Here is a 21,144-nt window from a genome sequence, read left to right as displayed (position 1 = left end):
TATAACCTACACATGATACAATGGAGAGATGAAATCTAGATGGCCGGAACCTATCACCTCTGAGAGAGACAGCCAGGAGATGAAGAGACCATAAAAATTCCACAGTGAGATGTGTCATGGGAAACTCTGAAAAAGATCGTTCTAAAAAGGGGGGTGGCGGGGAATTAACATGTTGGCTCTTTGTGTCATTAAATACACATCAAGATAAGGGGAGGGGGTTTTAAACTCCCTTATCTATCTCTGCATGCCTCAGAGACTTTAGACGCTGCTTTTAACCCCTACATGAATTGTCTCATCTCAATAACGGATTCCTTTATGATACGTTTTGATACGTTTTCAAAAGTTCATTCTAGTTGATTGAATGGGAAACGTTCCTCACTCAAGAAGGAGAAAGAGAAATAATGGAAATATCCATCTATCTAAAAGCTCAAAACATCTGACCAGCTTTAGGCAGGAATTGCACTTTTCAGTTGTCAGAAATCAGCAGCAGAAACTCACCTGAAGAGGGATTGGAAGAGGCAGCAGGGGGAGTTGGAGAAGTGAAGCCATCAGCAAGGGGCTGAACCCCTGCAGCAGCAGCAACATCTGGGGTAGCAGAGGATGGGGCAGTAGCAGGAGTGAGAGGGGCAGAAGCAGAGGCAGAAGTAGCAGGAAGAGGAGAAGTACCAGCAGAACTGGCAGGGGCTATGTTGAAAGAGGAGGAAGAGGCAGCATTAAGGAGTAGTTCAGGTTAGCAAGGAGGAGAAAAGTTTTTAATCATTGCTATTAGGTTTCAGTCAATTCTTTAAAAATTAGCAAAAAATAAATAAAATGGATAGAGCAGGAATGTTCACACTGAGAGGTTTCCCATTACATATACAGCCAAACACCAAAGTAAAAAAGAAACGGCAATGCATTCTATACATAAAAGCCTCACAAATCTAAATCATGTTGTTTTAGCTGTTGATATAGAACAAGGGTGTCAAACTCGCAGCCCGCAGACCAGATGTTTCACACACTGGCTATGCCCATGCCCATGCCCATGCCTGGTTTAGTGAAAGAGAAAAAAGTCACGATACATCACGTGATGACATGAGTTTGACACCCCTGATATAGAACAAGAGTGCCGTTTGATTCTCTGCAGCTCTCAGAGAAGGCAGGACTAAAATTTGTTTGGGGGCGGAGATTGATGTGTTTTTGCATTTTGATATTTTTGGGGGGACAAATTGGACGTACTGCACCTTTTATGGTCTCAGGCCAATTTTTCCTATTAACTATTTGACTCCTAATCAACTTCAACAAAAGCTCAACCCAAAACGCAAAATAAAATTTTAAAAACAGGTATTTGACCCCACAGATTCTAATAACTTCCCTCTTTTGGTTGTAATTATTTTCCTGTTTGGAAAGCAAGAATGTGATGACCCAGAGCATGGAAACAAGACAGCCAGAACAAAGGCCTCCTCCAATGGCCCTAGCTCAGTCTTATTCTCCTCCTCAGACTTAGGCTCCGATGGGGCCATAATAAAGGAGGAGGAAAAACAGGAAAACCGTGTTGTTTGGAATTCTTTCCAACTTCCAGAGGTGGCACCTTTTTTTTTTCTGTGTAATGAAGTAGCGTGATACGTGTATGTTTCTCCTCAAAAGTACATATTGCATCTGTGTGTGTCTCAGGGTCCAATCAGAATGGATGCATGTGCATTGCCTGGGTGCGCATGAAAAAGGTCTATTTAGAATGACTACATATATGTTGCCTGATTTTGTATATGTGTCAGGCATCCTAATATACAGTATGTGGGTGGGTAGATGGGTAGATAGAAAGACAGACGCATACATGTCTTTCTGCTCTCACTTCATGTTGCATTTATGTTTACATGTACAAGGTTGACTCAGCCCTCCATCCTTCTGAAGTCAGTAAAATGAGGACCCAGATTGTTGGGGGCAATATGCTGTTTCTGTAAGCTGCTTAGAGAGGGCTGTAAAGCACTGTGAAGCAGTATATGTTATGATCAATTGGAATAAAACAAGAATGCATGTATTTCTTTTATAATACTAGCAAAATCTAGTTTTACTATATCTGCTATTTGTCACATCATTATTATTGCTATTGTTATTTAAATTTATTTGCTGCCCATCTCACCACAAGGAGGGTCTGGGAGGCTTACAACGTTGAGTCACATGGAGTGTGTGAAACAAAATAGCTAAGATTTTAAATAAATCTTAACATTCCAAATTAATGTAAAATATCCACTTCCATTTAAACAGTACTATTCCTAGTACTATTCCTATGATAACTTCATTTGCAATTCCAAACCACTGGCTAATTGAGCACATAATCAAAAGAACAAAATAGGACTAGGAACAAAAGGGACATTACCTGGATACACGCTGGGAGGGGATGGAGTAGGGACAGCAATAGGGACGCCGACACTTCCACTCCCACTGTTCTCTCGACTGCTGCTCCTACTGCTGGGGTGGCTACCTCCACTGCTTCCACTGCTGCTAAAAGAAATCCAAGCCACCAAAGTAACTATAGACCATTCCTTAACAGGTAAACCACAGCTGCACAACATTTATAGAAGCTTGCTAAATTTTCCATTTTGGAGATCAATAAAAATTGAGTATGTTTTTAAAATGTCTTGCCAATGCCTCAGCTAAAATTAGGAAACATCATTCAGGATTAATAGTACAGATGAAATGATCAGAAACAACTCCAAGAGCATTTTCTAAAAATGTTGGTAATATGGGCCTTCGGTGGAAAGAAGCTGATTTCATCTAAAGTGCATCTCTGAAGTAAAAACCTTTATGTATAAAATGTAAATACTCATGAGAGCTTTATAATATATTTTAAGATTTTTCTTTCCTTGTGTACTGCTAGCCTGCTCTGCAGGTTGATTCCACACTGCAAAAACTATTTTACCAGGGCTACTTTCCTACTGCTACAATATACATTCTAAGGGTCGATGGAAATAAATAATATTAGCTACATTTCAAGTCAACTGAACTACACATTTGTTTAAAATTGGCAGCACTTTCACAAGCATCAAAATTTTACCACTTCAGAATTTTGGACATAAATTTCACAGTTGCAGTATTCTTGTTAGCAGGTACCACATTTTAGAAGCTGTGTATCACACCAGTTATAACGAGATAGTAGGCAGCAAAAATAAATACCTTAAATGCAATACTATTTGCGTTACACAATGCAGTAGTGTATTTATTGTATATTGCTTTTGAACAAAACAAAAACCTGTTCCAAGACAAACAACTTCACACTACACAACATGTAGTATCAGCATGATTTCTCTCTATTTCCCAATGGATTTCCCAGGAAATCGCATGAATTTATGAAGCTCTAAGTGGAGAGGTGGGGTGGGGTAGGGTGGTTAAAAGCAGTTTGCTATAAACCGAGTTGTCTATCTTAATTATTGTTAATATTTTGCACAGGAGCAGAGTGAATACCTGTAAGTGCGATTCCTCTGATTCACAGAAGCTGTTCTAACAGGGCTCTGCTGCGAGGGAGCGATATTACGGGTAGGGCTAGGTACATAGTCATTTGGTACCACTGGAGGACGCACTGGCTCCAGTGTGCGATAGGGAGAGTGACGCCTACACAAGAAAAACATGTATGGAAGCAATTTCAGACAATGAAATACAAAAACCTTTTGGCCAAGGCAGTGCAGAATTCCTGCTAGATTGTTCTGCTCAAAAATGCACAGGTCTGGATCCAATGCGCTGCAGGAGTAGCATATGTGTAGGATTTCCTTAGGCCCAGCTTTCCCAGCTGGCATCTATGTAGATAATTCACAAAGAGATCCATGCATGCCTGCCATAAACTATCCCTCCCTCCCTTTTTCCTCAAGACTATTTATGTACTGGGGCAGAAAGGACAGATGGGATTAGGTTATAAGAGGCATGCAGAGAGATCCTATTCCCCTTGATGGTCTGTCATGCTACATGTAACAGGCATCCCTATGCAGAAGAAAAGAAGAGAATAGGATTCTTTGGAACTAAAAAAATCCCCACATTAAGGTACTGGGGGTCATGACATTTTATATTAATCTACTACAGGATATTCAGGCTGGTCATTTTTTCCAAATATATAAGAAAATAGTGTACAGCTATTCAAACTGCAAGCACTAGCCCAAGGGCTTCCACAAAAGAAATGTATCTTATATTTCCAATGATTATGCAACACCTCTTGGTGATATTATGGATAGGTTTATGCTTGCAAGACAGATGCCTTCAAACCCCAGACTGCAGCTTTTAAGTACCTTAATGCCAAGAGACAATTGTAAAAGTTAAAAGAAAGATTTAGCTTTCCCCTTTACATTCTCTCCCTCCCCCTTCTGATGTATATGCAATTATACTTACCCAATAGTTCCTTTCCCTGACATTGGTGGACTGGGCGGTTTCTGTGTGGGTGGTGTGGTACGAGGCAGACCACCCATTTTCATATTCTGCGTGCTAACCTGTGTAAGAGGCAATGGGAAAAAAATAACCTCACTTAAACTTTTCAGACTTAAATTAGAGCCCTTAAAGACTTGATCTACTACATTAAAGAGACAAATGTGCAAATCAAAAAAAAGAAAAAGAAAAAACCAAACTAGTCATACATACGTGTGCTATCTCTACCCTGGTTAAAATTATTAGGTGCACTTAAATTGTGGTTATATGCGGTGTGATGATGTGGTTTTGAGACAGAGTTTGCCTAAAGCCATCACATTTACATTTAGCAAATCTATCTCCATGAAAATTGTTGAGCTTTCTAGGCTCAAGAGTTTTAGACAAATTACCATTCCAAGAACGCAGTACTGTAGTTGTCTACTCCAATGAGACTAAAAGGTAACTGTATCTGAAACATTTTATTAGCTGTGCCTTAATTATACTAAATGCATGTATTGATTACTACATGTAATCAATTAAATGTTCAAAACCTGGTTTTAAGCTTGATTCTACTCTTTGTAACAAATTTACAACTGCATATTATATGAAAATCCAATATGATTTTACTGCCTCTGAGAGGTGTTTTTCAGGAACAATTTTCTTTTCATGAATGCCTTACATATAATTTTATTAAATATTCCAAGGAAGTCCTGAAGTATATGAGGTCTCATCAATCAGTTTTATAACAAAATTGGAATGAGAAATGTGAATCCAATTACCTTTTCAATCCAATTAATTATATATCACCATTTGTTAAGGAGAAGTAAAGGTTTGCTGGAGTGAACAGCAACAGGAAGTAGTGATAAAGGCCAATCCAACAGCTTCCCTTGCCCTTTCCATATAAGGTCCTTTCATCATCATGATAATAATTCTATTCAGTCTCTCCCCCTTTATATGGCTTTTGATATAAATCTCCATAAGCTATTTCCCCAAGAATATTGAGATAGAGGGATTCATTCTTGGCATGAAGACCAGAAGAATTTGACCCAAAGAACAGGTAATAAATTTAAATTTAGTTGCAATTATATAAAATTGTTGAAGTCATACATAATAAAACAGAAATAAACTGGGTTATGTCACTAATATCATACATCAAAGGGCAATCAAAATTTCAAGCAGGTAGCTTCTAAACGGATGGTTCATTCTGAGATTATAGGATAAATAATCCAATATTGCCCTAAAGAAAAAAAAATTCAATAAATTTTGAAATGATTTTCATAAGCATTACAGAGGAGAAGGAGCCTCTGTGGCGCAGTGGTTAGAGTAAAGTACTGCAAGCTACTTCTGCAGCCAGCTGCCTACAATTTGGCAGTTCAAATCCCACCAGGCTGAAGGTTGACTCAGCCTTCCAAGGTCAGTAAAATGAGGACCCAAATTGTTGGGGGCAATATGCTAACTCTGTAAACTGCTTAGAGAGGGCTGTAAAGCACTATAAAGTGGTATATAAGTGCTATTGCTATTATACATTGTAAATATACTTGTAAATTTTAACATTAAATTCACACTGATATTACTTGATGCTTCTATAAATTGAATTCTAGAAAATATATTATATGTTATGTAACAAAAGATAAATGTTTATATTTATTATGTTGCTGGGATATTATTAATTTTTGTTCTTAATTATTTTTACCATGAATATTTTAATTGTGTTGCAGCAATTTGCAAATCAAAAGTTATAAAAAATAAAATATTATCCTTAATAGTAAATATTTTTTTAAAACCAAGTTGTAATTAGTTACCTCAATTTTTCAGTTAATTATTGTACTGATCATATCAGTAAATCAAACTATATAAATGAGGCTATAAATTCAAGGTATAAATAAGTTGTCTCAAGTTCAATGGAATGTTCTATGAAATAAGCAGGATTTTTATCAATCATAAATATGACAGAAATTGTGATTATTTCTCTGTAGATAAAAAAATAACTCACTAAGTGAAGGAATCACTGGAGGGTCAGTCAATTTAGTCAGTTTAAGAATTAGGATTTGACATGATGTTTGGAAAGTTCTATTCAACTGTATTTCCTTACCATAAAAGCAACACCAATAATGCATTCACAGTGTCAATAAGTGTATGGGACACCCTACAGTTTAAAGCTTCTGAATTTATCTTAAAAAAATGTAGAAGGAAGGGGACACAATAAATAAAGTCCATGAAGCGTGGCATTCTGCAGCTACCGTTATAATGGAATGTTATGAAACCTGGAGCTGATGGAAACTGTAACTAATATTTGGATGGCATCCAGTTAAACAAGATTTTCAATACTTTATAGTAGTTAATATTTGCAGAATATTTGGTAACTTTATTATTTATATACAATATCCAGAGAATCAGTGCCAAATATATGGAAATATTAATTCAAGATTACTGAATATATTCTAATATTTTTCTAAAATATCTTCCAGCAAGTGTAAATGCACACGAGTTGCTTCACTATTCCTCACAACGTTAAAAATATAGGAGAGAAGTAATAGTAGCTGTGGTGACCTTTAGTAAAGACTAAAGACTTAGGCAGTTATGGCTGTGCCCATTGCTGACGTGCAGGCTTTTATGAATTACCTCAGAAGGAAATAAGTCCTCTGTACTGGGTAGATTGCCTTTCAGATATTTGTTAGACATGTGATATATTGACATTTAACAATATATGTTGTTATATATTGACATTTAATTGAGAATCTGTATTCACTTTCAGAAAAAAATGGCAAAATGCCACAAAGAGGAATGCAAATAGTCAACACCCTGCCATCAAAATACTTATTTGCTAAGGCATGAACAAAACAAAAGATTTAAACACAGCTCAGCTCAACTAATGTTCAAAAACTAAGGTGTGTTTGTCATAAGTGCAATTTCTTGTCATCAGTTATACTGGCTTTTTAAAAAATCAATTCCACATTATTAAATCATCAACTCCTCCAGGGGCAAGGATACAGTAATATCCCTAAGGACAATCCCACTTTAGACTCACAAGAACTTTGTAAACTACATTTAAGTGAATGAGTGGCTGAAAATTATAATTAGCACAGTGCAGAACTGAACTCCAAATGCACGCACTAGTTAATTACATGATAAAAGTCACTACGTAAATAAGCCAAAGTTGGCAGCACATGCTACCCAGTACCAAATCCCACCATGTTCAATTCAGCACAACTTTAGGGGCTCTATTGTCCTTTCATCTTTCATCTATATCTGTTCATATTCTTAAAGCAACAAAAGTTACTTATAAAATAAAATCAAAGGGCTCAGGATAATTAGGAGATTCATTCTGGTACTTATAATAGTTATATCTACTCCTCCTTTATTTTAATATAAAAATACTGAGAACATTAAAAGTAACCTTAAATCCTACTTAATACAATGAAGACAACAAACATAGCAGAAACTATATAAACGTATATATTTTCAAAGGAACTATAATATAGATCTGCAATACCAGCCTAACAGTAGCACTGGTGTAGCAGTTCAAAAATTTGCTTAATAATTGAAAGTAAAACTTCAAAACATATAAAACATGCCCCAAGTTATATTTGATTTTGCAAAATAAAATAAATTTGCAAATTCAAACTTGGCTCATAACTGAGATCAAATCACACCATATAAGTAATAATATATAATTACACAGGGGGAGAGAAGACCTGACACAAATTTATATTGATTTGTTTTTTCATGTAAAACCTGATTGCTGAAGCCCTTGCTAGTTCTTTCAGCATCTAGCATATTTTAAGACACAAGAAACATATTAAACATTATTTTCTTCCCATGAACTTGGCAAGAAACAACATTCTCCCCATATGTAATAGTCTCAAATATAAGAATGAAATCCAGCCCTGATGTTTCTTACCTTAAATCTAAGCAACCACTTAATGCATAAATGAAGCAAATAAAAGAGGCAAGAAAGAAAAGCATTGAAAGGTTAGTTGACATTTCAGGATATGAAGAAAGAAGGGAAAAAGAAAAGTTAAGCACTTAGCATCAACTAAATAATGTATCAATAGATCATAGAAAGAGTGATTAAAGCAGAAGGTGTTATGAATAAAGGTTTTCAAAATGAATAACATTTTAAAATATTATTAACAGAATTTGCTAACAAATCTGTTAACAAATAACAATGATAAATTGAATTCGAAAGTATTATTTTGCACATGTAACATATTTGTAAATCTCATACATGCTAAAAAATACTGAGAAAAAAAGTTCACTCAATATAGATTTTAGGGGCTATGAAAATCCTTCAGAAGGTTTAATCCATGTTAAAACAAAGCTCTCTTTGGATCATTAAAACAGTGGAATCTTTTTCCAGATTCACACACCTGCTGTGCCAGCTATCTCTATATACCTGCACAAACCAAGCCACTTCCAGTGGCTTTTTGACTTGCATGTACACACATGCAGAGACAACTGAGAACAGCTTCTGAAGTGTACAAAAGGACACCGCTGTTTTAATTAATCAAAAATAGATTCTTTACACATGATTCCATGTATTCTGAAACACCTCATTTGAAAGAATTTATTCAGCTATATAGGATTTGCTATTTATCCATTCTTCTATTGCTAAATCTATTATATTATGATGAAATATATACCTCTGCCCATGTGTAGACTCAATTACAAAGTTACCGTAAAATAATTATCGTGTTTCTCATAAAATAAGGCCGGGTCTTATTTTAAAACGGCTAGGACGTCTTTTCGGGGGTGACTTAATTTCTTCCCCCATGCGCACCTCCACCTAGAGTGCCCCATGTGCACTCACGTCTCCATGAGGCCGCCACTGGAAGCTCCCCAAAGGTAGAGTCACCAGCCGCTTCTATCTGCTGGTAGAAGCGGCCTCAGAGCGAGCACCCACGCACACTCACCTCGCCACGAAGCTGTTTCTATCAGCCAATGGAAGCTCCCCAAAGGCAGAGTCACTAGCTGCTTTGGGGTGAGGCATGCCTGCCCGCAGGGCGCTTCTGAGAGGAGCGCCCCACGCGCACTCTCCTCGAGGCCGTTTCTATCGGCCGATGGAAGCTCCCAAAAGGCAGAGTCACCAGCCGCTTCCATCGGCTGATAGAAACGGCTTCGTGGCAAGGAGAGTGTGCATGGGAGAGCAGCTGCAAACTTTTCTTAGCAGAAGGGAAGCAAGCTGAGTTTCTCTCTCTCTCTCTCTCTCTCTCTCACACACACACACACACACACACACACACACACCACCCCTGCTAGCCCTCGTCCCTGCACCGGGTCAGCCAAGCCCTTCTGGTGAGGGAAGGTTTCAGCATCTGCGGGGTTTCTACCGCCGCCCTCCCCAGGCCAGACCTTTTCCGGGCACCCTGCCAAAGTCACAGGGCAGCCGACCTCCCTTTACCTGCTGCCGCTGCTGGTTTGTGGAGTGGGGGGGCCGCCGGGGAGGGAAGAGGAGGCAGCAGAGCTCGGCTACCCTTAGAAGGGAGATTGGACAGGCTCCCAAAAGGAGACGCAGGAGCGGTCCTCGTGGGAATGCAGCGGGGAAGCGGGGTGAGCGTGAAAGGGTCGTCGCTGCGGCACAGGAGGGTGGGAGGGAGCTGGAGCGAAGAAGGGCTGGGGAGAAGCTAAACCATCCTTTCTATTGCTCTGGTGAGGGCCGAATATTTGCAGAGGCTGGTTGGAAAGGCCTAATTTTAGTATGAACCTTGAGTCGTGGGGGGGGGGAGTTGAACAGTGAAGGCATTCTGCACATGATCCGAGGCAATCCTGCCACAGCTCACGGGTGGCGTTGCTAACAGTTGGGGGGAGCCTGAGAACTTCAGCGACGCCTCCTTTACTCACTCTCTCTCTCTCTCTCTCTGAGCGCCTGAAAGAGCGCCCGTCATTAACCAATTAACTGCCAGCCTCGGAATCCCTTATTGCAGCATAATTCGGGATGAGAGAGGAGCCGTAAAACCAGGGACTTGGCGATGAGGTGCAGGTTCTTTTTTTTTTTTTATTGAGTTCAATCACGAGACATTTCTGGATTTCATCGGCCGTCTGAGGTGTTCAGAAGAACTTTTGAAAAACTTGCGGGTCTAACTTTGAGAAGCAATGAGTTCAGTCCTCTCAAATGATCTTTGGAGACCTCCCCTCTCCTTTAGCTAAGGGAGACCTGGGTGATTTTAGGCCAAAAGCTGCCCTGGAGAGATTGATCAGAGAATGGGCAGGAAAACAAAACAGGAACACATTTGGGCTAAGGCCTTTTCTCCCATTCCCTCCGTCGCAATCTCACAATTTTTATCCAGACACAGATACATGTGTGCTTTCTCTCCTGCCCCGCTGGTAGATTCAAACACAACTAATGTGCTCTCCCCTCACCACGAGGCCGTTTCTATCGGCCGATGGAAGCTCCCCAAAGGCAGAGTCACCAGCCGCTTCTACCGATAGAAGCGGCTGGTGACTCTGCCTTTGGGAGCTTCCATCGGCTGATAGAAATGGCCTCATGGCGAGGAGTCTTAGCGTCGCCCGAGGCCGCTTCTACCGGCCAATAGAAGCAGCTGGTGACTGCCTTTGGGGGGCTTCCATTGGCCAACAGAAACGGCCTCGTGGCGAAGGGAATGCGCATGGGCACTCGCCCCGAGGTTGCTTCTACCGGCCGATAGAAGCAGCTGGTGACTCTGCCTTTGGGGAGCTTCTATCGGCCGATGTTCTATCAGTAGTAGATCAGGGTATTCTAGCCTAGGCTACCTGCATGGCGCTCCTAAAGGCAAGTTCCCCCCCCCCCACTTCCCTTCCCATTTCTCTTCACCTCGTGTAGTTCTAACAAACATATGTGAGAAATTGTGGGGAAATGCATGGTTTAAATAAGCCTAAATTTTGGGGGCGGAGCTTAATAAATAATAAACCTCATGCCTAGAAATCATGCTGAGCCTTCCTATTGGTGGAGTCCATATTGTTGGAGAAACACGGTATCTTTCACTTGATTAAAAAAAAGCTAGCAGCTTGTCATCCCAAAGGGCTTTGCAACACTTCAGATTTAAAAAGAAATAGATGCTTTGGAGCATACAGCATGCTCCCTGAATCAGGGTTCTCAAACAAGTATCACAAATAACTTATAAACTGGACACAGCTCCTTTTTAAGACTTTCTGCTTTGCACAAATAAAATAGGGCATTATCAAAATCTGTTCTGACTATATCGTTTTCCACAAATAACTTTTATTTCTAAGTATGTTTATTCTGGTTTTCTATTTATAGCATTCATGTTACAGAATAATTAAATTGCTTGTATACTTCCTTCAAATTGTGTTTATTTGCTCATTACCTCCACTATTCATTACCATTATATTGTAGGTAGGGGCAGCGACTGAACCATATTTAATCAGACTACCCACCAGAACAAGAAAAATGGTTGGCAAAACAGATTTCCCTTTTCTGTGTGAGCAATCCACACCAGTGGTGGGATTCAATTTTTTTTACTACCGGTTCTGTGGGCATGGCTTGGTGGGCGTGGCAAGGGAAGGATACTGTAAAATCTCCAGTCAGAGGTGGTATTTGCTGGTTCTCTGAACTACTCACAATTTCCACTACCGGTTCTCCAGAACTGGTCAGAACCTGCTGAATACCACCTCTGATCCACATTCCTTAAGGTATTCTAGAACATTAACATTCCAGAATAGATTTAGATATAAGGAAGAACCGGAATTTTTGATATTAGATAGAATTCATAAGGATTACAAAAGATGATATAACATGGCTGTATATTTTTGTTGTTACAAATTAAAGCTGCATTTCAAATATTCTTTCAGGTATTTGATTATTGTTTGCCTCCAGGATGGCTATATTGAAAGAAAAACAGAACCAAACATCCTTTCTCATAAATCAAAGGTGCTATGTTATTTTTATAGTCCAAATGTAAATATGTGTAACAGCTACAGAAACTCTGTATTTGTTTTATAAAACCTTAAAGACATGATAACTATAAGAAAAATAACTGTAGTTTATGCATCATCTTCACAATACCACTATCCTATGCATGCAATTTTTAGAGAGTTCACTAATGTTTAAAATGAGAATTTCAATCAAAGGTTACTTTCAGAATAGTTTTATATTATAATCAACATAGAAAATGTTTTCAGTGAAGAGGAAGTTGGATTTAAATATATTTCAAATTTAATAAGCTTCACTGAAGAATCTGAATCATTACATTCTGGATTGTGAAGTAAACAATAATATAATTAATTCACAAACATGCATTTCTTTGCAAGGTAAATAATTCTCTAGAAAATACGTATTTTTTGTCATTTCTGCTACTATGCTGACTGAAAATGTTGCAAGTACTGTAAATTGTTCTTTTTCACATTAACTTTTTCCTTTTTGTTGATATTTTCACATCTTTTAATTACTTTGTATCTTTTAAGGCTGTATTCCAGAGAAGCATGCAAGAAAATGAACAAACTTTACACATGCAATTAAGTGTGTAGCTACACAGTGCATGCATATACATTTAATATGTAATTCTACATGTAATTTAGCAACACTTAAATCATAGGTGTTGTTAGAGCCACATACCCAATGGATCCTAGTTATTTTTTTCTGGTTTATCTTACTTTTCTGCTTTAAAAGGATATTAAAAGATTAGCTCCTTAATTTTGCTTATTATGCAAGTCTGGAATTAACTGAGTCTAGAATCAAGAGAGTAGGCAGCAGACAAATCCATATAATAAATATAAATAAATTGGTCTGACCAAAGGAAAGATTAATGTTTACAATAGTAGTGTAATAAGTTCACAACTAAACAGAAAAGAGGTATTATATTGTCAGTCAGTACTGCTTGATAACCAAATCAAAATCAAGAAGGGGACATGCATTTTATCTTATTTTTTGCTCATTGAGACACAAAGAACAATACAGTACAGAATCAATAATATAAAAGGTAAACAAACCATGCTATTAATTGGAGAATGCAAGGGAGCCTCTCCACACAAAAAAATTTTCATTCTTAAAATATACATTTGAATTATTTCATTTTGCCACTTACCTTTACCCCATGTCCAATATCATCAAGAATTGTATAATCAATAGGTTTCCTGATATAACGAACAGGTCGCTCCAAGTTGGCTGGTGCAATGATCTTGTGAGTTCTTGAAGTGTTTTTGTTTGTAGTCAAGATGCCAATTTCTCTTCTAGCCACTTTTTCCTTGTGTATATCAACTGTCTACAGGCATAATGAATATAGGTATTTTTTTTTAAATCATCATTAAAGATCATTAAATAAAACAGGTACAAGAGTTACGTTTTATTTCTTTTGTTATAATAACATTTAATTTAATACAAAAACTTCTGAGGTATACAGAATAGTCCTTATACTAATGCTATACTAAGTAATTAAAGAAAAAAAAACAAATTTTTTTAAAATACAATACATTGATAATTGAAAATGACATACATTGTCGTAAGTTACATTTTCCCTAACATTAAGTGAAAATATATTCCTTTCAGAAACATGATTCTATGTTCATGAATCATTCTATGTGATTAACAGTGTTATGGATTTCTTTTGTACATTGATTACCGTCTATTATAAATACCTAGGTCTGCTGCTCTCTAAGATCTCTACAGAAACTTAACATTAGATACAACTATGCAAAACATTTACTGTCCCAATATGGACTTCCTGGAATGAAAGGAATAATTTTATGCCATGCTTGCTAATATTGTTTTTATCTAATGTGAGACAGTGTCATGGAAGACAATTATATTTTCAGTGTCTTTGTAGAATTTTTTTTTAATGCTACAGGTCCCAATAACTGAATCAACTCATTGCTATAATTGAACATTTTGGGAAACTGACAATTCAGATTTAAAATTTTAGCAAAATATCCCAAGGAAACAATAAATAGTAATATTCGGCATTTGTTGCAATAATCATACATTTCAAGTGTGAATTTTACATGGTAAAGCTGGCTAATGAAGTTTTTTTATTATTCAAAAAGTGCCTATTTTATTTTCTTCAAGAAAAATAATTATTTTTCCATAAAAACAAAAAGACAGCAGATAGTATCTGCATACAGTGCAACATTCTCTGCATTACACTGACCTTAAATATAAAGTTAGCAAATATGTTATCTTACTTGGGAAATGTGGTTGATTGACGATTCCATTCGCCTAAGCTGGGATGCCTGGATATCCAGCATTTGGAGAACATTATTTGCCAAAGTGTTGATCAGATAGGCTACACTAGCTAAGGACTGAGTAGTGTATGCTTTGGTTTCTTCTAGAGCCCGTTGTTTATCTGGTGACTAAAGAAAAAATAATAATCAAAAATGTACATTTTTCATATACAATTTGTGCATCTTCCAACTTTTTAAGCCAATATACACATTATAGTCATTTTCAGCATTCCAGAAAACCTCCACTCCAACCAGTAACCCCGAGACAGACATCTTCTCAAAAGTTCTTTTTTATTTGGATAGTAAACTGGCACAAATTCCCAAATCTGAAAGTTCTGAGCTTCCTTGCAATAAGTAAAAACTACAAATCCAACTCCTGCACCCATCATCACATAACATGCCCCAATCATCATCCATCAACTTGACACTTCCCCTCACTTATGTGCAAACTAACATGACCTTGAATTAGAAAAAGAATATTATGTTTAACTACATACACTCCAAGAAATTCCCCCCTCCCATTTTCCCAGGCTCAAAAATGTGGCAATGTGGGAGCATCTGGTCTAAATATGGCTTCCAAAGCTGACAGTCATTTCTCACAACTTTCTTAGGTCAAATTGTTCTTTCATGTTTTATTATATAAATTGCTGGCATCAGAAAAAAATGAGAAAAGATAAAAGAACTGGCTTAAAGGAAAAAACTTCCATATAGAGATAGGAGTTTCCTACCTCTAATTGATTCCAAACCATGTATGAAAGTAGCAAATGTAATCTTAATCACACCCGGTAATTCTGAGCAATCATCAATTCATTAAAATGGGGGGGGGGAGATCTATTCAGATGCTATTGGTAATTTAATTTTAGTATTGTTCATAGTCAGAAGAAAAAAGCATTTCTACTTTTTCAGTTTCCAAATTATTTCATAATTTAAAATGCATTACAAGTAGTGCTCGACCTATGACCACGACTGGGAGCAAAATTTCCATTGTTAAACCAGGCAGTTGTTAAATGAGTTGCATGGGATTTTACTATCTTTTTTACTATTTTTTGCAATCACATGGTCCTTAAGTGAATTCAGTTCCCGACTGAGTGTGCTTGTCAGAAGATGGCTGGCCGGGAAGGTCGCCAATAGTGATCACATGGTTCTGGGGCACTGCAATCATTGTAAATAATGCCAGGTGTCAAATACCGAAATTCTGATCAGGTGACTGTGGTGATGCTGCAATGATCATAAAGGCAAGGACTGGTCTCTTTGCAAGTCCCTTTTTTCACTGCCACTGTAACTTCAAACAGTTGCTAAATGAATGATCGTAAATCAAGTTTTCTGTACAGTACAACTAGTCTTCAACTTACAACCATTCATTTAGTGATTGTTCGAAGTTACATCAGCACTGAAAAAAGTGATTTATGTCCATTTTTCATATGACCATTGCAGCATCCCAATGGTTGCATGATCAAAATTCAGACTCTTGGCAACTGGCATGTATTTATGATGGTTGCAATGTCCTGGGGTCATGTGATCACCTTTTGCGACCTTCTGACAAAGAAAGTTAATGGGGAAGCAGATTCACTTAACCAGCTTACATATTTTTTAACAATGCTTTCAAGATATGCACATAGCATTTTCTTAAAATATTTTCCCAAAATATTTTCTTAAAAATAAAGATTATGATTTTTATTTCAGGAATTTAAAAGACACACACACACACACACACACACTCACACACACAAATAGATGGAGCCTGGAAAGAAACAGAATAATGTATCTGCTTCTTATCTGTGCTACACTGGAGTACATGATTTATGCACCATCCAATATATATAAGCCTCCCAGAGGCTTATAAGCCTTATTGGTGAGATATATAAGTTCAAATCACTTCTTGGTAACAAAGATCATCAGGCAGCATTGGCAGCTCTAGTGAGCTGTATTTTCAATTCTATCAAGGCACAAAATATTGTTTCACAATACAATGAGATTATTTTCATGCATTAACCTGGAGAAAAATCCACTTCATATGCAAAATCCAGAATCCCCATGTATGCTTATGGGACATGCTAGATGGGATTTTTTAAAAATACTAGTCCAATCATATTTGGAAAACATCAAGCTGGGAGAATAGCTATCAACAGGATTAGATAAAGTCTAGCAAATAATATATGTCCCATTGCCTCCTAAAAATAAAACTGTTTCCTTAGATCCATCAATCAATTAATCAAAACAAAAGAAGCTTAACATATTTATTGTCATTCCCTTAACGATGTGGTATATCGAAAAATGTTTATTAGCTATATTTTTCAAGAAAGCCCAGAGCCAAAACTACAATACAATTCAATACAATATGTAATCCCAATATTATTTCAAGAAAGGAACTATAATAAAATAGATGTAACTTGGTAGTTTCTCTTTTCACCTTTCAGTAATTCCTTTATTGAACAATTTTTCCCCTTGCCACTATAGCCTGGGGAATTTATAAGCAATAAGTACTTTTCATGCAAGTATAAGGGGGGATTGATTAATAAAACATGTTTCATGACAAATAATACGACTGGCATATTTATATCACACATCACAATGAAGTATCTAATGGCAGAATGTGTTAGTTTTGTTCCATGTGTGTATTCATCAATTTTGAATCATAGTAGTTTGCTGTCAACATCGCTGATCAAAGACCATCTGCAATTTTTGTTTCTTCTAGAAAAGACTACTGTAAAAGCTAAAACTGAATAACTAAAAAATGAATATTAAATTCACAGAATTTCATAGAATTTAGGCAAAAAAATTATTTCACTATTAACACTGCATTTTAAATATGGCCAAGGGAATTTGAATTGACCACATAGGTTTATGATCTTCATTCCAAGCACAATGTTTCGTTATTATATTTTATGTTCATCCAATTGACAATCAATAAAATAACAATGACAATTAACAATTAAAAAGCACTACGAGTACAGAACAAAAACTGGTTAAAACAGTCATCATATTAAATGTGTTTAGCCATAAGTAGGCTCAATGTGAGTATTTATGATATCCTTTCTTCTCAGATTTACCATTACAATCCGTGTCAGATATGCATTGTCAAAAAACCAGCATATTTCTGAACAAGCAGTATATTTATTTAATTGAGTAAAAAACCAATAGAGTACTCTAGTTATCTTTCAATTTGAAGGGTTTTTTTAAATACATTTTTTATTTTTTGTTTCTATAAACACATCATTGTGTGAACAGTGTGGTTCCAAGGTGCTTTACATTTTAAAACAAACATGACAATATTTTCACATTGGTATTATTGACTTTCTTCCATAATTTGATATTAATACATATTATCAGTCTTAATCATTCAATATTCTCATATACTATTTTGTATCAATCTCTACATCCTTAACATCTCTTCTTTTATCATGGATTCTATATTAATACCGTGTTTCTCCAACAATACGGCCTCCACCAATAGGAAGCCCCACCATGTTTTATTGGCATAAAATCAAATTAAGCCCCTCCCCCCAAATTAAGCCCCATATTAAACATGCGAAATGGGGGGGGGAGAGCGGGGGGGGGCTTGCCGTTAGTAAGTACTTTTGTTGCATGCCCGGATATGGTGCTGCCTGCGTTGGTGGGGCACTTCATATCGGGAGACCTTCCACCGTTGCTTCTCCCTTCTCCCTTGCTGCCCCTTCTCCCTTGCTGCCGCGGCGTTTGGCGCAGCCATGTGCGGCCAGTCACGGCTCCTCTCTGCAACCGGAGCCCTGAGGAGACACTTGGCTTCAGGCGCTCCCGTCTTCCCTTTGCTTTCGAAGGTAAAGCGAATTATTTTACAAAGCCTCCCCTGCCCGAGAGGGCAGCCCAACCCCACGTGGGGAGGCTAATCTCCCGGGGCCTCTTCCGTTCCTCCCCGACCTCCCTACGCTGCGCGCCTAATAATTCGCTTTACCTTCGAAAGCAAAGGGAAGACGGGAGCGCCTGAAGCCAAGTGTCTCCTCAGGGCTCCGGTTGCAGGGAGGAGCCCTGACTGGCCGCACGTGGCTGCGCCAAACACCGCGGCAGCAAGGGAGAAGGGAAAGCAACGGTGGCCCGAACCCGAAGGTCTCCCGAATATCCAAGCTGTCGCCGCCCGCCCACCCACCCGAGGATGCAAGGGGAGGAGAATTAAGTCACCCCCCGAAAAGACGTCCTAGCCGTTTTTTCGGGGGTCAAAAAAAAATAAGGCCCGGCCTTATTATGTGAGAAACACGGTAGTTATATTTGCAATGTTCAACGAATTATATATACACATCATTTCATGAGCAGTGTGGTTCCAGATTATTTTACATTTTAGAACAAACACGAAAGTAATTTCACCTTGATATTATTATTATTCACCTTGATATTACATGATTTGATATTAATACATAATATCAATCATAATTATTCAATATTCTCATATACTGTTTTGTATCAGTCTCTATATTCTTAACTTCCCTTATTTTGTTATATAGTCCAGATTAATAGTCATATTTGCAGTATTTATCTAATTGTATATTTCAAATAGCCATTCATAAATTCATGTTAATTTATGTTTTCTACTTATTTATCCCCTTTTTAATTTTTGGTTATGACACCATTACACCTAAAACAAAATTTCTTCCTACTCCCAATTATAATAAAACAAACAATATACATCCTATTGACATTTAACTTATTATACCGTTCTAGTTATACTATACTCCCCTTTAGCTATTAGCATATTTTACCTTATTTTCAAATCTGTCAGATTCCACATAATTTCTTTTCCTACCTCAGAGTATTAGTTTTTTATTTCTTACAGTTCAATTGTATATCTTTAATGCTAATCCTCTAATACCATATTAATTTCATATTTATTACTATTAACAATTATACATCTTAAATATTAATGCATACATTCATGTGGAATCCTTATCTTTTCCTCTTCAGCCATCATCTCTTGTTCTCATAATTAATTCATCTCTTTCTACTGTGTTTCTCCAACAATACGACCTCCCCCAATAGGAAGACCCAGCATGTTTTCTAGGCATAAAATGAAATTAAGCCCCTCCTCCCAAATTTAGGCCTATTTTAAAAAATGCAAAATGGGGGGAAGGGCCGTTAGGACTTGCCGTTAGGAGCGCCCCGCGGGCAGCAATTCCTCGCCACCAGCTGCTCCTAATGGGCGATCATGGCAGAGCGCGGAGAGCTCCCTACTCCTGCCAAGCACCTTTGCGGCAGACCCAAGACCTTCAGGGCCCGCCGCTGTTGATTTCCCTTCTGCCCATGCCACCGCCTCATTTGGAGCTGCCACTTCCACGTTTGGAGCACCACTGCTGTTTGGAGCACCGCTGCTGTTTGGAGCTGCCGCTTCTGCATTTGGAGCTGCCGCTGCGTTTGGAGCTGCCACTTCCACATTTGGAGCTGCCGCCGCGTTTGGAACCCCACCACTGTTTGGAGCACTGCCGCTGTTTGGAGTTGCCATGTCCGCATTTGGAGCTGCCGCCGCGTTTGGAGCTGCCACTTCCGCGTTTGGAGCACTGCTGCTGTTTGGAGCACCACCATTTGGAGCGCCGCCACCACTCCAAACACGGCGGCAGCTCCAAATGCGGAAGTGGCAGCTCCAAACATGACGGCGGTGCTCCAAATGGCGGCGGCACTCCAAATGGCAGTGGCACTCCAAACACGGAAGCAGCAGCTCCAAACGTGGCGGCGGTACTCCAAATGGCAGCGGCACTCCAAATGGCAGCGGCACTCCAAACACAGAAGCAGCAGCTCCAAACGTGGCGGCGGAATGGGCAGAAGGGAAAGCAACAGCGGCAGGTGCCAAAGGTCTTGGGTCTGCAGCAAAGGTGTTTGGTGGGAGTGGGGAGCTCTCTGCGCTTTGCCATGATCACCCGTTAGGAGCGGCTGGTGGCGAGGCTGCCCGCGGGGCACTCTAGATGAGGATGCAAGGGGGGGAATTGAGTCACCCCCGAAAAGACGGCCTAGCCGTTTTTTCGGGGCTCCAAAAAATATAAGACCCGGCCTTATTTTATGAGAAACACGGTAGTTTGCCTCCCATTTTCTATTTTTATTTTACCTTTCCCCTTACTCATTCCTCCCTACTCTATTAAATTCCATTGTCTCTTTTTCCAAATGTCTAATCCTCTCAGCATGTTTTCTCTGAGATTCCATTTCCTGTAATTTTCCCCTAAAGAACATTCCCCCCTTGTTTTATTGCCTTGATCATTATCATATTAAGTTTTATTTTCTTGTTGCCTTTTATTTTCATTTGTTGTATCATCCATTCTGTTTCTGATTATAATTCCAGTTGGCTCCTCCTCTTCCTGGGTTTCTTGTTTTCTTTCTGTTGCTTGTGTTTCTGCTGTCTGCGACTCCATTTCTAGCTTTTCTAACACACCCTGTATTTTGTCCACAACTCCTCTATTCAGAATATCTTATATATCTCGTAATTCCGACTCAATTTCTCTACATATTTCACTCATCTTTATTCTTATTTATTCCGTTTTTTGTCCCAATTGTCCAAACCTCACGTTTCAAGCTATAAATTCAACGTCCAGGAGTCTTTGAGTTCAAAAGTTAATCAATCTATTTCTTATCCAAGGGTAATATATTCATAAATTTTCCCACCAGTTTTATAATGTA

At 38.2% G+C, this 21,144-nt stretch overlaps 1 protein-coding gene across 17 annotated transcripts in view; it reads right to left on the bottom strand.

The window, feature by feature from the left end:
- The window catches only part of ABI2 (abl interactor 2), a 78,127-nt gene that overhangs the window by 29,330 nt on the left and 27,653 nt on the right, over window positions 1-21,144 (bottom strand). For 2 of the 17 annotated variants that reach the window (XM_087950010.1, XM_087950105.1), the window contains exons 2-8: window positions 14,476-14,643; window positions 13,383-13,559; window positions 8,264-8,281; window positions 4,351-4,448; window positions 3,439-3,585; window positions 2,354-2,478; window positions 499-684 (exon numbers count right to left, since the gene is read on the bottom strand). In XM_087950010.1, coding sequence (XP_087806136.1) covers window positions 499-684; window positions 2,354-2,478; window positions 3,439-3,585; window positions 4,351-4,448; window positions 8,264-8,281; window positions 13,383-13,559; window positions 14,476-14,643 — 919 coding nt within the window. The remainder of the gene's footprint in view (window positions 1-498; window positions 685-2,353; window positions 2,479-3,438; window positions 3,586-4,350; window positions 4,449-8,263; window positions 8,282-13,382; window positions 13,560-14,475; window positions 14,644-21,144) is intronic. The other 15 variants (XM_087950021.1, XM_087950074.1, XM_087950079.1 and 12 more) reach the window with 15 other exon arrangements.

Source organism: Notechis scutatus, chromosome 1 (genome assembly GCF_049901735.1).
Source record: "Notechis scutatus isolate UNSWTSFEM ecotype Mainland chromosome 1, rNotScu1.2, whole genome shotgun sequence".
Lineage (NCBI taxonomy): Eukaryota > Metazoa > Chordata > Lepidosauria > Squamata > Elapidae > Notechis > Notechis scutatus.
Note: the sequence above shows the minus strand (reverse complement) of the source record. Positions and strands in the feature narration are given on the sequence as shown.